The sequence below is a fragment of the Triplophysa dalaica genome, chromosome 23 (assembly GCF_015846415.1).
Source record: "Triplophysa dalaica isolate WHDGS20190420 chromosome 23, ASM1584641v1, whole genome shotgun sequence".
In the NCBI taxonomy this organism is placed as follows: Eukaryota; Metazoa; Chordata; class Actinopteri; order Cypriniformes; family Nemacheilidae; genus Triplophysa; species Triplophysa dalaica.
Window position 1 is genome coordinate 17,376,005 of NC_079564.1, and position 14,693 is coordinate 17,390,697.

Sequence of the window (14,693 nt, forward strand, 5' to 3'; positions counted from 1 at the left end):
TTTAACTGACCTTAAATGTAAAACCCTTTTGTGTTGATTGAGTAGTTTTAATTAACTACATGTGATTTTTGTAAATACTGTAACCTGAAAGCTATCAAGACTAGAGCACTTATCACTTTATTACCAGGAAATTATTTCTTGACCTTTTATCTCTTGAACACATTCATATAATCATCACTTCACGTAGGCCTACATTAGTTTCTCTATCTAGCATTTACATTGCATGTAGGCTTCTGTATTGTCACGTGATGGCATCGATACTGTGGTATTTAAGGGAAATGTACAAAAACATTGAGTCTTTTGATACACTGTGTGCGAGTGTTTTGATACACTGTGGGCTGTTCAACATATTTACCTGATATTGACTAGCAGGCAGGGGCGGATTGGGACCCAACCCAACGACACTACTTACCTGTGTGTACAAATGGTGAAATAATGTAAGCAGTAGCATGTAACAGATATTTAAACATTTATTGTTTGTGATTGGCAATCAATGTTTTTGTACTTTTCTAATGGCATATGTTTTGTTTTCTGCAAGCTCTCCTGCCAGCTCTGCACCTCTTGTGTACTCTGCTTCATTTGCGTGCTCTTTTTCCTCTACTTGATGATGGGCCTGAGTGTCCTCATTATTCTGATTCTGAATAAAAATATGCACTTATGAAACAATTATAGGGGACCTAATTAATAATTACGACCAAATGTACAGTTAAGTTCAAATATCTGTTCATGTTGGCACCATATCGATTGTTGTCAAATGTGTTCCCCTCTACTGTAGTTAATTATAAACCTGAAGTACATTTGTGTGTCACTGTTTTTTCCACCTCTATCACACTCATTTCTGTCTCTCCTAGCTTACCATAGCCTCCTTCCTCACAGCACTGGTACTGGAAGACTCTGGCATGTGTTTGTTTTTGTGTACCAAGATATTTTTACCTTTTTAAATCCTTTAAAGTACTTTATTGTATACATTTGTGAATTGAATTATGCTGAAGTGTTGCTAGTGTGTGCTGCATGTGCATCGGGGGATGGCCATCTGGCAATTCTGACAAATGCCGATACAGGAGTCAAGAGACACACCCTGACACAGTTGCTGCCAGTTTCTAACGTCACACACGTACCTTTACATATCGCAAGTGGCCTACAGCAGTCTAAGTCTATTTAGGAAACAGTGTTTACCCTAAATTCCACCTTATCTACTAATATTTCAGCGATGCAATTCAAGCTTAACCAGTCTAAACAGCTGGGTTTTCTTACCTCTACGGCACTGCTGTCCTCCTGTGCAACAGCCGAATTGAAACGTTTTGAAAAGAGTTCAGATAACTTTACGCATTTGGTAGCGTCAGACTTTTTTTGCTTTCCGTAACTTTTTCTGCACCGCCTTTCCTCTTTTACCTTTTAATAGCTCGTGTTGCACTGGCACTCCAGTCTCCCTCTGATGACGTGAATGGCCAACTTTGATCTCCTGACAGGGCTTTGTAAGAAAAAGTAAAAAATACTTTTAATATTTTTATGTTATTTTGTCATTAGTACCATTAATGTTGTAATGTTATAAATAATTGTCAACTATCTTTACTTTATCAGAATGTTTTTTTACATTTACATTTATTTACAAAATTGCACCAACAAAATAAAGCATAGTCTACCATACTTTACTATTTCATGTAATTTGTTAAATGTAAAAAAGTAAATTAAAATCATTGTACTTTCTTCCTTTTAGTCAAGCAATTGTTTAACTTGAATAAAAGTAAGATATTAGTATTTAATAAGAAACAGTATAAAACGATTTTTTTTATAAGATGTGCATAGCATTTTAGTGGGAGAGAAGTAGTTTGTGAAAATAAGGCCACCAAATATACATACAATACTACTTCATGAGATTAAAAACTAAATGGAAAATGTTAATAAAATAAAACAATTAAAACAGTCATTTTATAACCCTCTGTGTGCCCTACTATTGTCTAACATTGAACATTATTGTTTGAATATAATAAAAGTGATTATACTATAAGATATTAATTGTCTTGTTTTGTTGTGGTTTTATATTACAAAACTGTTTTAAACTGAGGTTAAATGCAAAAACTTTGTTTTCATGATTGAGTAGTTTTAATTTAGCTAAATGGACTACTGGTTATTATAGTATTAAATACTGTAACATGAACGGTATTTAGAGCACATAACTCTCTCACCAGGAAATGAATTGTTGACATTTTGTCTCTTGAACAAGTTTATATAATCATCACGTTACCTACATCAGTTTCTCTTTCACCTTAGGCTGCACGTAGGCTTTTGTAATGTCACGGCATCGATACTGTGGTTTTTAAGGTAAATGTACAAAAACATTTACCTGTTTTGACGCACTGTGGGATGTAAAACATCTTTACCTGATGCTAACCAGCATGTTTTGGACATCTCCGTCACTTCTCTGTACGGTAAGCACATTGTTTTGATGGTTTATGGGTAAACATTCTCTTCGTTTAGATCTTTTTGAATCTAAAATAAAGCCAATATTTTACTTATTGTTAATGGAGTGATCACTCTTTCAAACAAATCCATTCCTGAGTGAGCTGTACGAACGAGTCATACTCGCTAAATGATTCTGCTGACTCACAGTTCTGCGATAATTGATTAAGGCTAAATTGCAGACACCTTGGATTTAAGATAGGCCTAATTCCCACATCAACACGGAAATCATATCTGGGACAGTAATCTTTTAATGTTAATAAATACTTTTTGTATATACTTTTTGTTAATAAATACTCTAAACTTTTAATGTCACCAAATTTAGACTTCATTTCCGGGTTTGAGGTGGTTAATATCTAGGGCTTGGGGATTCAGATGTTCCCATTCGATAACATTTCGAATCTCAAGATCTTGATTCGACTTGATTCTCAATTTGGTTCAATGCATGGATACGGATTAAAATCATATAGATGTTTCTAAAAAAGAACAGTAAACATCAGATTACAATGGTGAATTGACCAAAAAAAAAGCCACAAACGTGCATTGATTCCCCTGGATTCTGTGGAACTGTATGAGGTTCAATTTGTGCCAAAAATGTGTCAACTGCTTTGTATCTTGTACTAAACATTTGTCTTTGTCTACAATCATTGCCTAGTCGTCTTAATCTGTCGTACTGCCGTCTTTTTCACTGTTGTCCTTATTGTCATCTGGTTCTGTCAACTTTACTATTGTTCTGTTCTGTCGTCCTTGCTGTCGTCCTGTCTGTTCGTCCGTTCTGTCGTCCGTGCTGTTGTCAAATCTGTAGTCTGTTCTGTCGTCCTGTCTGTCGTCCATTCTGTCGTCTGTTCTGTCGTCCTGTCTGTCGTCCATTCTGTCGTCCTTGCTGCTCTTTTGATCTGTTATATTGCTCTGTTAGCTTTAAAATTGTAATTTAAACTGTGTCAAATATGTGCACAGGCTAGGGTGACCACCCGTCCCGCGTAGCGCGTGCGTGCACAGCGTTTGAAGCCCAATTCATGCGTCCCGCAAATTGAGACCGTGTCACGCATAATCAAAGCTTAATCAGGGGCGATTCTAGGTTTTCAATATTAGGTGGGGCTCAGCCTCCAATGAGGATATATATATAGAGAGAGAGACACACTCTAATCACCACATATTGTATACGTTACTAAAATAAATAATTAAGAAAGAATATGCAGAAAAGCATAAATACAAGTTATTGTTATTCAAATGAATATCACATTAATCGGTAAATCTGATACAAAAACATTTGTATTTCAAAATGACAACAACAGTCACAAATCCATAAAATAAAGTGTCACAATCAGCTGCTGAATCATTATTTAGTAAAAATAACTTAATATGTTTCCCTGCCATTCATTCTGTTTAGCACTAGCGCTGTCACTCTCTCTGCAGGACTGCGTGTTCATCTATTACCTCCACAATATGTTTTCAATTAATGATAAAAATACTGAAGCGTCTGAAAAACGACATAGAGCTTCTGTACACTTTTATTTCCTCTGAACTCAGAACAATGAATAACACTGCCGCACCGGGCTGAACTACAGTAACTCTTATCTGCCCGTCCTCTTTCCAGAGCTGTCAAAACTACAGTCAACTCTCTATAACTATAGCACATCATCATTAATGACACTTTCTGTGAGATACAATATCATCTTGATCGTCGAGGTATGCCGTCATTGGTGTTTAGTGCTTTCATTTGGCTTGAGGTAAAGTTAACAAATAGTTAACGAGGGGTGAACGCACATAAAACTTTTAAACAGTGGATGGGAAAGGGTCTTGTATCGATTCCACATCATATTAAGATGCATTTATAACAAAGAATGGCAAAAATGCAGATGTCATGTTAATGAACACACCTTGTAAAGTTACTCTGCTAATGATGTTAACTCCAATGTGCTACTGTGTGATCTGAAGAATGCGCTAAATAACGCAACTTAACGCCGTTTTCATAATAAGAGTTTTAAAGGGGGCTATAAATCGATCTCGAATTCTTGTACAGATTACATTACACACAATATGTTAGGGGGGGCTCAGCTAGAACTTTAGGGGGGCTTTAGCTCCCCTAAAAAGGGCCTAGCAATGCACTGGTCTGAGCCATTAATTAAAAAGAGAAGGTGTGGGTACAAGAAAGACTGGGCAAATTAAATAGCTAAAGTAAATCGTTAGTGGAAGTGCATTTGTCAATTCATTGAATGTTCAAAATATTGTGAATCTTTATTTAAAAAATATACATTGGCTGGCCTATTCATGAGCATACATCAGCAATTACACATGTTTAGGGGAATAGGGCATTAACATACCATGTAAGTGGTATGTGCTAGAAATGGGAAAACCACTATCTGTGAATCTGTCTGGGGAGTGGGGGCACCGCCGCGCCAGCCAGTGTCCCTCATTGTCCCTCAGAAACATACCCCTTGTCCCCCCTTGGGCTTATTAGCAGGTGGTCACCCTAGCACAGGCGCAGATGCAAAGCTGTCCAAACAAACGTCTTATCATCCTTACAAAAAAAGTATCCTAAAGCCAGTGCGCCGGTGTTGCAGTGTAAGGTTCAATTGTCTTTCATCTCTTGATATCTATACTCTATGGTTTCAGTTCACTGCACAATGCAGAACAAATATGTTCTTTAATATCATCTTTATTGTTCCATTGTTCAAATATTTCATATTCGTGAAAAATATTGTTAGAATTCCTGGCATCCTTCCAGTTACGAGTCAGATGCGACTTCCACATTGCGCATTTAGGAAAAAGTTATAGACCTGTAGTCATCGAAACAGCTTGTAAACTTTTCTTTGGGAGGATGATAAGACATTGTTTGAAAATCTTTGCGTCTGCTCCTGTGCACAGATTTGACAAAGTTTAAACGATTTTAAAGCTAACAGAGCAAGATAACAGATCAAAACAACAGCAAAGACGACAGCACGGACGACATCTAGGACGACATACAGGACGACAGAATGGAGGACGGAACAAAACGATAGTAAAGTTGACAGAAGCAAACGACAACAAGGACAGTGAAATAGACGGCAGGACGATAGTTTATGACGACTTCAACAGACAACATGCACGTCAACTTATGCTGATTTATCTGAACAAGTAGGCAATGACCGCAGACAAAGACAAATGTCTTTCGACAGATTTTTGGCACAAATGGAACCCCATAGAACTGCAGCATTTGGTGATGTGACGCACTAGTTAACATATTTGTGATGTCATTGTCTGTCATGGTTTTTGAGTTGCAACTTCAGACCCGTTTTTCAAATACTCTATGAACATTCTGTATTTTAATACAGCTTGTTGCTCAAAAAAAGCCGTTCTCATTTACATATATTCTGTATGTATTGTCAGTCTGATTCTGTCATTGTCTGACAAAATTAGCACACGAAAGAACAATGATTTGGGCTATGATACAGAGTGTAGCCTCTATCTATGCAATCGTGCACTAATTTACAGAAGAACTATGTTCATGTTTGTATATCGAAGCAGTCGACACAACAGTAACAGGTGTTCGGAAACAACATTTTTTATCCATTTATTCACAAATTGGCCGTACTGGAGACATTTTCTCACTGAAATTTAAGATTTATCCAAAAAGGCTCCCTGTTGTAACATCCTTGTTGCAAAAACAAAGTGAAATCTAGTGGAGAAGACTATAGTAGTAAGATTCACGTGAATGAACTCTTAAAGTAGGCTATGTTCAATTTTCTTTGGCCATGCCTTAGAAATATCAGAGGTGTCTGGAACGCAGCATGAGACCCAAGTGTTTCATTTACGAACACAGTTACTGACAAAGACATAACTGCTAAAATACTGCAATAAAACCCAAATAATAGTATAATTTACTATTTACTAGGGGTAAATCAAAAATATGGAATCCCTGAATCGTGCTTCAGAGGACGTGAATAATATCTGTAATTCGCTTCTTGTCCTGAAGATATCACTATTCATCGCTTTACTTAAAAATATGTATGTGGTGGGAACATGGTGGAATTTGGTCCAAATAAAGAATTTATGTTGGCCTGTTTTTAAATGTTATGAAATTTGAAAATAGTTTTATTTCTTAAGTATGTTTCAAGCTGGTGATAAATGCTATGTTTTTAGAGTAATGTGCATTTTGTATTTTATCCGTATGTCATGTGACATGTAAAGAGGTCAGGAATTGTTTCTAAGCACAGTACAGTGTCAATAAAGAAAGCATTTTTGCATAAATTTTAATTTACAACCTAGGAGGAAAACAAAAACAAAATTCTAACATGATATTGAACACCATTACCAAGTCTACAAAATGTTCTGATAACGCAATGCTCTTACCGCTGAGCTTCAGGAAAGCTTAAAACGAATTTATTGCATTTGTATTTTTTTCTACTAACACCATTATTTTAGGTATACTGCACATAAATATATTTTTCACTATAGATGATTTTCAATGATTTAGGGGGGGGCGTTATGGATTTGACGCGAGAGATTAATGTCTGCACTCCCACAGTTCTCAGAAACAGACACTGGATGTTTACTCTCAACTGGAGTCTCTCACACACGAGCTTGTAGCACAGACGCTTTTGTGTGATCTCTGTTTATCTGTGCCTCGAAATGGCAGAAGCCAGCATTCCTGTGGAGCAGTTGACATGTCCGGTGTGTCTGGATCTATTGAACGATCCCGTGACTATTCCCTGTGGACACAGTTACTGTATGAGCTGTATTACAGACTGCTGGGATCGGACGAGAGTCTACAGCTGCCCTCACTGCAGAAGGGTCTTCACTCCCAGACCTGATTTAGGTAAAAACATCATTCTGGCTGAAATGATAGAAAAACTGAAGCAGATTCAGGTCCAGGCCGCTGATCCCACTCATTCTTATGCTGGACTTGTAGATGTGTGTGACATGTGCATCGGAAGAAAAGATAAAGCTGTCAAGTCCTGTCTGATGTGTTTGAAATCTTACTGTCATGCTCATTTTGAACATCATAAAATGGTTTACTCGGGTAAAGCACACGAGGTGATTGATGCCACTAGACTTCAGGAGAACATCTGTCGTCAACATAACAAACAGCTGGACGTCTTCTGTCGTACCGACCAGCAGCTTATATGTTCTCTTTGTACAAGAGATGAGCATAAAAAACACGATACTGTACCGGCTGTAGCAGAGAGGACAGAGAAACAGGTATGAATAAATTACGCTTTTACATTTGCTTGAATATGAAGTTACATTTCATATAAAAAATAAAAGATGGTTCCTATAAGAAAAAAAGGAATCATCTCATCTACATCTCAGATCTTTCTTCTTGGAAAAGAAGCAGAAAGATCCCAGGATCAATTAACAAAACAAAATTATTTTGTTAACAGAAACAGCTGGAAATATCACAGAGAAACTTCCAGAATTACATAAGATTTAAAAAAGTGCATCTTCAGCAACTAAGAGACAATGTGAAGAGTCATAAGGTGAGTTGGCAGGTGTTAAAAAAGAGATCATGATCTCAGTGAAGTTCAATGTTTTCACAGACAGGAAGAATTGAAATGGAATTGTAATTTGTGTCATAACAGTGGTCTGCACAGACAGAGAGTCTAGCTGAACGACGTGCGGCGCTACTGGAGAAAGAGATTGATGGTCTGAAGAGAAGAGATGCTGAACTGAACAAGCTTTTGAGCACACATGATCACATCCAATTCCTGCAGGTGACAGAAAACTAACTAAAGAGATGTTTCATTTCAAACCATTTCATTTCTCATTTAAAGGAATCATTCTAATCATTATCCTCATGTCATTTCAGATGTATAGCTAGATGACATTTTTTCTAAAATGCTCTGATTTGAACTCCATTAGATACATACATTTATAATTTAAACTTCAAATATCATTGGTTTTGTTTCTCGTGCTTAGTTATCGTATACATGTGTTTTATGACACGCAGGAACCAATGAGACTTGAAGATATTGACGTGTCGCCATATATGAATTTAGCACTCGTTTATGTATTTTAGCTTTGCTCACAATAATTTAATAACTAACTTGGATTTTGTTAAATTAATGTTAAATGTTTGTAATCATGATGATGTTACAAAAGAAAAAGGATTGTATGATCTACAGCTCTTTGAGCTCCAAAAATACATTTAGTTATTTATGTTGAACTTGTGTATCTGTAGGGATTCCAGTCTTTCTCTGGTCCGGACATACCTGTGGAAATATCTGACTTGACTTCACTCTTCTCCGTCGAGGATGTGGGAAAACTGTTAAAAGGTAACATGAAGATTTTTTAATGGGGACATACAAAATATATATGGGAGAAATCCTGGAGATGAGAAATCAATCTACTAATATGTTACCTTTTGTGATTAGTATGACCGGTTTACAGCACAGAACATACAGCCTGTCCCTAACAATGGTTTTGCACAAATAGTAAAAAAGCTTTTTAAAACTAATTTTTTAGATAAAATAGAATTGTTGCATGTTCTTGTCTTTGCAGCAACATATTTTCGCTTCAGGAGCCCACTTGGGTTGATGCAAACACAAAGCACTTTGATAACCTCATGGTTTTTAATTCAGATTAACATTCATAACATTCTGACTTTTTTAAACGTTTTCAGCTTCAAACAATACTTAACTGAATAAATGTCACTATAGAGCATGTGCTTTCTTTTGCAGTACTAGAATTAAAGTCCAAGACAGTGCCACGACCCAGGCCATCCTCAGTGGAGTTCCAGCCAAGTGTCTACACACCTGCAACATCAAAGCCACAGGTCTGGCCCCCCACACCACCAAAGCCACGACCCAGGCCCTCCTCAATAGCATTAAATACAGGAGCCTTAACATTACCGAAATCATGGGCAAAGTCCACAACACCTTCAGAATCACAGTCCCGGCCCAACATAGAGTCAGTGTTCCACAGGAATAGCTTCACAGCATCAAAGCGAACATTTGGGACTGTCACTGCTGACTCTGAGTCAAAGCGTAAATCCATCATACTGCCACCAGAATCAGAATCAAGAACCTCCACAGCACCAGAGGCAAGTCCCAGGACCTCCACAGGACCAGAGTCACGGTTCAGGACCTCCACAGCACCAGACTCACAGCTCGGGACCTCCACAGTACCAAAGTTAGGGACTGTCACCTCTAGGACCAGTGTAACACCTAAGTCAAGTCGCAGGCCCATGATGCCACCAAAGCTGGAGCCCACAACCTACACAGTACCTGAGACACAGCTCAGGACCTCAACAGCCCCCGAGTCACAGCTCAGGACCTCAATAGCACCAAAGTTTGGGACTGTCACCTCTAGGACCAGTATAACACCTGAATCAAGTCGCAGGCCCATGATGCCAGCTAAGCTGGAGCCCACATACTCCACAGCACCAGAGTCACAGTACAACCATGACTTAGTAAAGGAACTGAAGTCCAAGCTCAATGCTAAAAAACAGTATGTTCCCTGAGATGTGCTGCAGCTTTGATCTTTTTGCTTAGTGAGGGAACATTTTATAATCAACTTCATGGGTACCACTTAATTTTTTATTTAAGTTGCTACATTTATTACGTCTTATACAAAAAATAAATAAGCAACAGCAGTAAATTGTGAACTTGTTGAAGATATACACCCTAAATTTTCCATTTGTGGATTCTTCTGTAATAAATGATAAGTGATTATTTGGGCCCACAAAAATGTCAAACAAAGGTATTAAACTTATTAACCCATTAGAGCTATTGAACTGTGGAAATATTCTTGATGTTTTTTTGTTGAAGTGGATTAGTTTTTTACAGTTCAATGTGAAAATCACATTTGCATTGATTAAAACCGAGAGTAAAACTTTTTGCATTATTTGCAGATTTGCATTATCAGGATGAGAAATTCTCTTCCCCTCACTACAGAGCAGATGTTTTATATTTTATCAAATACAATCAACACAATAAAACATAACACGCATACAATATACTCTGCACATTTGTTTAATTCATTTTAAAATGGTTATATTTTATGACATTAGTAAGAAGATCATAGGTAGGATGTTTCTGCTTGTTTGATCTTTTGTCAGTTTATCTGCAGGTGTGTTCATGCTTCATTGACATAAGTTTATTTTTATGAATGGGAAAGGACTACTTGCACGTAGCCTTGTGACGTACTTCCGACTTGCAATCGTACAACTCAGTAGTTTCCGGTTATATTTATTATGGGCTGTTGCTCCCTGTAAATCCTAAACGGTTAAATATATGACTTATATGTACATACATTATCAGCGATATAAGAAGAAATATTCTAAACATCACTAGGTACAAAATCTTCAAAAGATCTAAGAAAGTAATGGCTGGTGAACGATAGCATTTCACTTTTTCTCCTCACACACAGCTCCGTTGCAGACCGAACGCAAATCACAGAAGGCTGAAGGAAACTAACAGGGAATCATAGATTAGATTCATTAGATTAGATTCAACTTTATTGTCATTACACAATTACAAGTACAGTGTAACGAAATGTAATTTAGGTCTAACCAGAAGTGCAATTAGCAAGTGCAGGATATACAGTGTGAATAAATACAGAATACAATATTAGGAAAATACTATACAATGGGCATGTACTATAAAAATATGACAGTCGGTATGTACTATGAACAATATAAACAGAAGGCTATATACTGTGAACATTAATGCACAGGTGGTTATGAACAGATAACAATATAGACTATACAATAGTGCAAGTGACTTGAGTGTGCATAAGTTACAGACATTAGCTATTAAAGTTACAGTGCAATAGATGAGTTGATGCGGTTATTAAAGGTACGGTGCAGTACATGAGTAAATGCAGTTATTGAAGTTATAGTGCAATACATGAGTAGATGCAGTTATACATTTACAGTGCAGTAGATGAGTTAGTGCAGTTATTGAAGTTACAGTGCAGTAGATGCGTTAATGCGGTTATTAAGATTACAGTCGTTAGATGAGTTAGTGCAGTTATTGAAGTTATAGTGCAATACATGAGTAGATGCAGTTATACAGTTACAGTGCAGTAGATGAGTTGATGCGGTTATTAAAGGTACGGTGCAGTACATGAGTTAATGCAGTTATTGAAGTTATAGTGCAATACATGAGAAGATGCAGTTATACAGTTACAGTGCAGTAGATGAGTTGATGCGGTTATTAAAGGTACGGTGCAGTAAATGAGTTAATGCAGTTATTGAAGTTATAGTGCAATACATGAGTGGATGCAGTTATACATTTACAGTGCAGTTGATGAGTTAGTGCAGTTATTGAAGTTACAGTGCAGTAGATGCGTTAATGCGGTTATTAAGGTTACAAGGGAGTAGATGAGTTAGTGCAATTATTGAAGTTACAGTGCAGTAGATGCTTTAATGCGGTTATTAAGGTTACAGTGCAGTAGATGCGTTAATGCGGTTATTAAGGTTACAGTGCAGTAGATGAGTTAGTGCAGTTATTGAAGTTACAGTGCAGTAGATGCGTTAATGCGGTTATTAAGGTTACAGTGCAGTAGATGAGTTAGTGCAGTTATTGAAGTTACAGTGCAGTAGATGCTTTAATGCGGTTATTAAGGTTACAGTGCAGTAGATGAGTTAATGCAGTTATTAAAGTTACAGTGCAGTAGATGAGTTAATGCAGTTATTGAAGTTATAGTGCAATAGATGAGTAGATGCAGTTAGTTATGCAATAGATGCAGTAATGCAATAGATGAGTTACAGTGCAGTAGAGAAGTTGGTGCAGTTATTGAAATTACAGTGCAGTAGATGAGGTAATGCAGTTATGAAAGTTACTGCGCAGAAGATGATGTAATGCAGTTATGAGAGTAGTCCATTAGTACAAATGAGAATTCAGTGTAATATTCCTGGAGTGCAAGTGAGAAGGATAGAGTGCAAATGATGCTATGTGTGTGTAAACAGTCCGATAGAGCAGATAACATGAAGTACCTGTGTGTACAGTTCAGTCATGCATGGCAGCCCTGTATTGCAATGTAAACAATGTAATAGCAGCATTACAGTGTAAGTTATTAGGGGTAGTGGAATCAGTGAGGAGCAGAGTTCAATAATGAAACAGCTCTGGGAAAAAAGCTGTTTCCTAGTCTGCTGGTTCTTGTCCGGAGGCACCTGAAGCGCCTACCGGAAGGCAGGAGAGTAAACAGTCATTGAGCAGGGTGAGAGGAGTCCTTGAGAATGCTGCAAGCTCTACGCAGACAGCGTTTCTTTTGGATGTCCTCAATGGAAGAGAGTGTAGTCCCTGTGATGCGCTGGGCTGTTTTCACAACCCGCTGCATTGCCTTGCGCTCAGCAACAGAACAGTTCCCATAGCAGACTGTGACACAGTTGGTCAGGATGCTCTCTATCGTGCAGCGATAGAAGTTCACCAGGATAGTTGAAGACAGTTGGTTCTTCTTCAGTGTCCTCAGAAAGAAGAGATGGTGGTGAGCCTTCTTGACCAGGCATGAGGTGTTGGTGGTCCAGGACAGGTCCTCCGAAATATGGGTCCCCAGGAACATAAAACTGGAAACACGTTCAACAGCCGTCCCGTTAATGTGGATGGGGTCGTGTGTGCCTCCTTTCGCCTTCCTGAAGTCCACAATGATCTCCTTTGTCTTGGAGGTGTTAAGGAGCAGGTTGTTGTTTGAGCACCATGTGGCCAGGTGCCGTACCTCCTCCCTGTAAGCAGTCTCATCGTTTTTGCTGATGAGACTAATCACTGTTGTATCGTCTGCGAATTGATGAAGGAGTTAGGTCCATTCACAGGTCTGCAGTCGAGTGTGAAAAGAGAGTAGAGAAAGGGGCTCAGTACGCAGCCCTGTGGTATACCAGTGTTGAGGGTGATGGTGGTGGAGCAGATGTGGCCTAACCTAACAAGCTGAGGCCTGTTCGTCAGGAAGTCCATAATCCAGTTGCAGGTTGAATTGTTAATGCCTAGGTTTCCAAGATTGATGATAAGCTTGGAAGGGATGACGCTATTGAATACAGAGCTGAAGTCTACAAACAGCATGTGTCCACGGTACGACAGATTGTCTACAAATGGAGAAAGTTCAGCACTGTTTCTACACTCCCTAGGCGTGGTCGTCCTGTAAAGATGACTGCAAGAGCACAGCGCAGAATGCTCAATGAGGTGAAGAAGATCCTAGAGTGTCAGCTAAACACTTACAGAAATCTCTGGCACATGCTAACATTTTTGTTGACAAATCCACAATAAGGAAAACATTAAACAAGATTGGACTTCGTGGGAGGACACCACGGAGGAAGCCACTGCTGTCCAAAAAACATTAAAGACATTAAGTCGCCATAGAAACGGAGGAGCGTTTGCTGTAAGGCGTTTGTGCAAAACTGTGGAAAAACTGTGGTTGTTGAACCCTCTCATAGGAAAAGTGTGGATGTTAAAACACCCACATCCCCCATGGGTGCGCTGCCCCTAGTAGATGCACTCTCAAACGTACACAGTGGAGTCCTCAGCACAATCTTCGGTCACCCTGCACTAGCCCTCCACAGTCTGCTTGTCTATTAACTTGTCTTCGCCAGTCAGGCTAATCTCAATGTTCTAGCACTGACTGAAACATGGATCTGTTAAGAGAACACTGCTACTCCATCGGCCCTCTCGAACAACTTCACCCAAACTCCTCGTCTTTCTGGGCGAGGAGGGGGAACAGGTTTGCTTGTTTCCAACACCTTGAAATTCCCTCCTCTGTCTTTTCCTTGCAGGAACTCCTCATTTGAATCTGAATGTACTGGAAATACATGTTAGTTGCCAAACAAAAAAAAGACAGTAGAAAAGTATGGGAATAAAAAATTAAATCAAAGCTTAATGTCGCCTGCCCCGACCGTCTCTTTGCTTGGTGGAGTCACACAGGTAGAGCCTTAAAAAAAGCTTTAAAAAAAAAGATTCAGAAAAGGGTTCATAACGTGAAGCTTTTCAAATCAGAGCTCGACTGGGACCTCTGCTGGTTAAAGTGAATGACATATGTCGATCATCTGGACCTGGCGGAATTTCTCCCTACCTCAGGATAGTCCTGGGTTTTGAGATCGTAGAGAGCGTGATGGGTTGTAATGTGATAAAAGCTAAGTTAAGTAAGTAGGTGCTAAACCGTTTAAGGCTTTGTAAGTAATGAAAATAATTTTAAAATAAATACAATACTTAATTTGTAGCCAGTGAAGCGATGATAAAACTGGGGTTATGTGATCGTATTTTCTTGACCTGGTAAGAACTCTGGCAGCTGCATAAACCACTTGGATAACTCATAATCCAACAACC

At 38.5% G+C, this 14,693-nt stretch overlaps 1 protein-coding gene across 3 annotated transcripts; it reads left to right on the forward strand.

Annotated features, from left to right (window-relative positions):
• Positions 1-2,249: 2,249 nt before the first annotated feature.
• On the forward strand, positions 2,250-10,373 carry LOC130413331 (E3 ubiquitin-protein ligase TRIM17-like). Of its 3 annotated transcripts, XM_056738438.1 has the most exons (7): positions 2,250-2,429; positions 6,968-7,258; positions 7,352-7,641; positions 7,824-7,919; positions 8,022-8,153; positions 8,621-8,714; positions 9,120-10,373. In XM_056738438.1, exons 2-7 carry the CDS (start codon positions 7,072-7,074, stop codon positions 9,899-9,901), a joined length of 1,581 nt encoding a protein of 526 aa, XP_056594416.1. In that variant the 5' UTR covers positions 2,250-2,429; positions 6,968-7,071; the 3' UTR covers positions 9,902-10,373. The 3 variants fall into 3 exon arrangements, with proteins under 3 accessions (XP_056594416.1, XP_056594415.1, XP_056594417.1); XM_056738437.1 differs by having other exon boundaries at positions 6,968-7,641; XM_056738439.1 differs by having other exon boundaries at positions 7,079-7,641.
• The last annotated feature ends 4,320 nt before the right edge of the window (positions 10,374-14,693 follow it).

Coding starts and splice junctions, on each gene's coding strand:
- LOC130413331 (XM_056738437.1), top strand. CDS start 7,072: ATGGCAGAAGCCAGCATTCCTGTGGAGCAGTTGACATGTCCGGTGTGT. Junction 7,642..7,823: donor CAGAGAGGACAGAGAAACAG/GTATGAATAAAT, acceptor TTTTGTTAACAG/AAACAGCTGGAAATATCACA. Junction 8,154..8,620: donor ATCACATCCAATTCCTGCAG/GTGACAGAAAAC, acceptor GTGTATCTGTAG/GGATTCCAGTCTTTCTCTGG.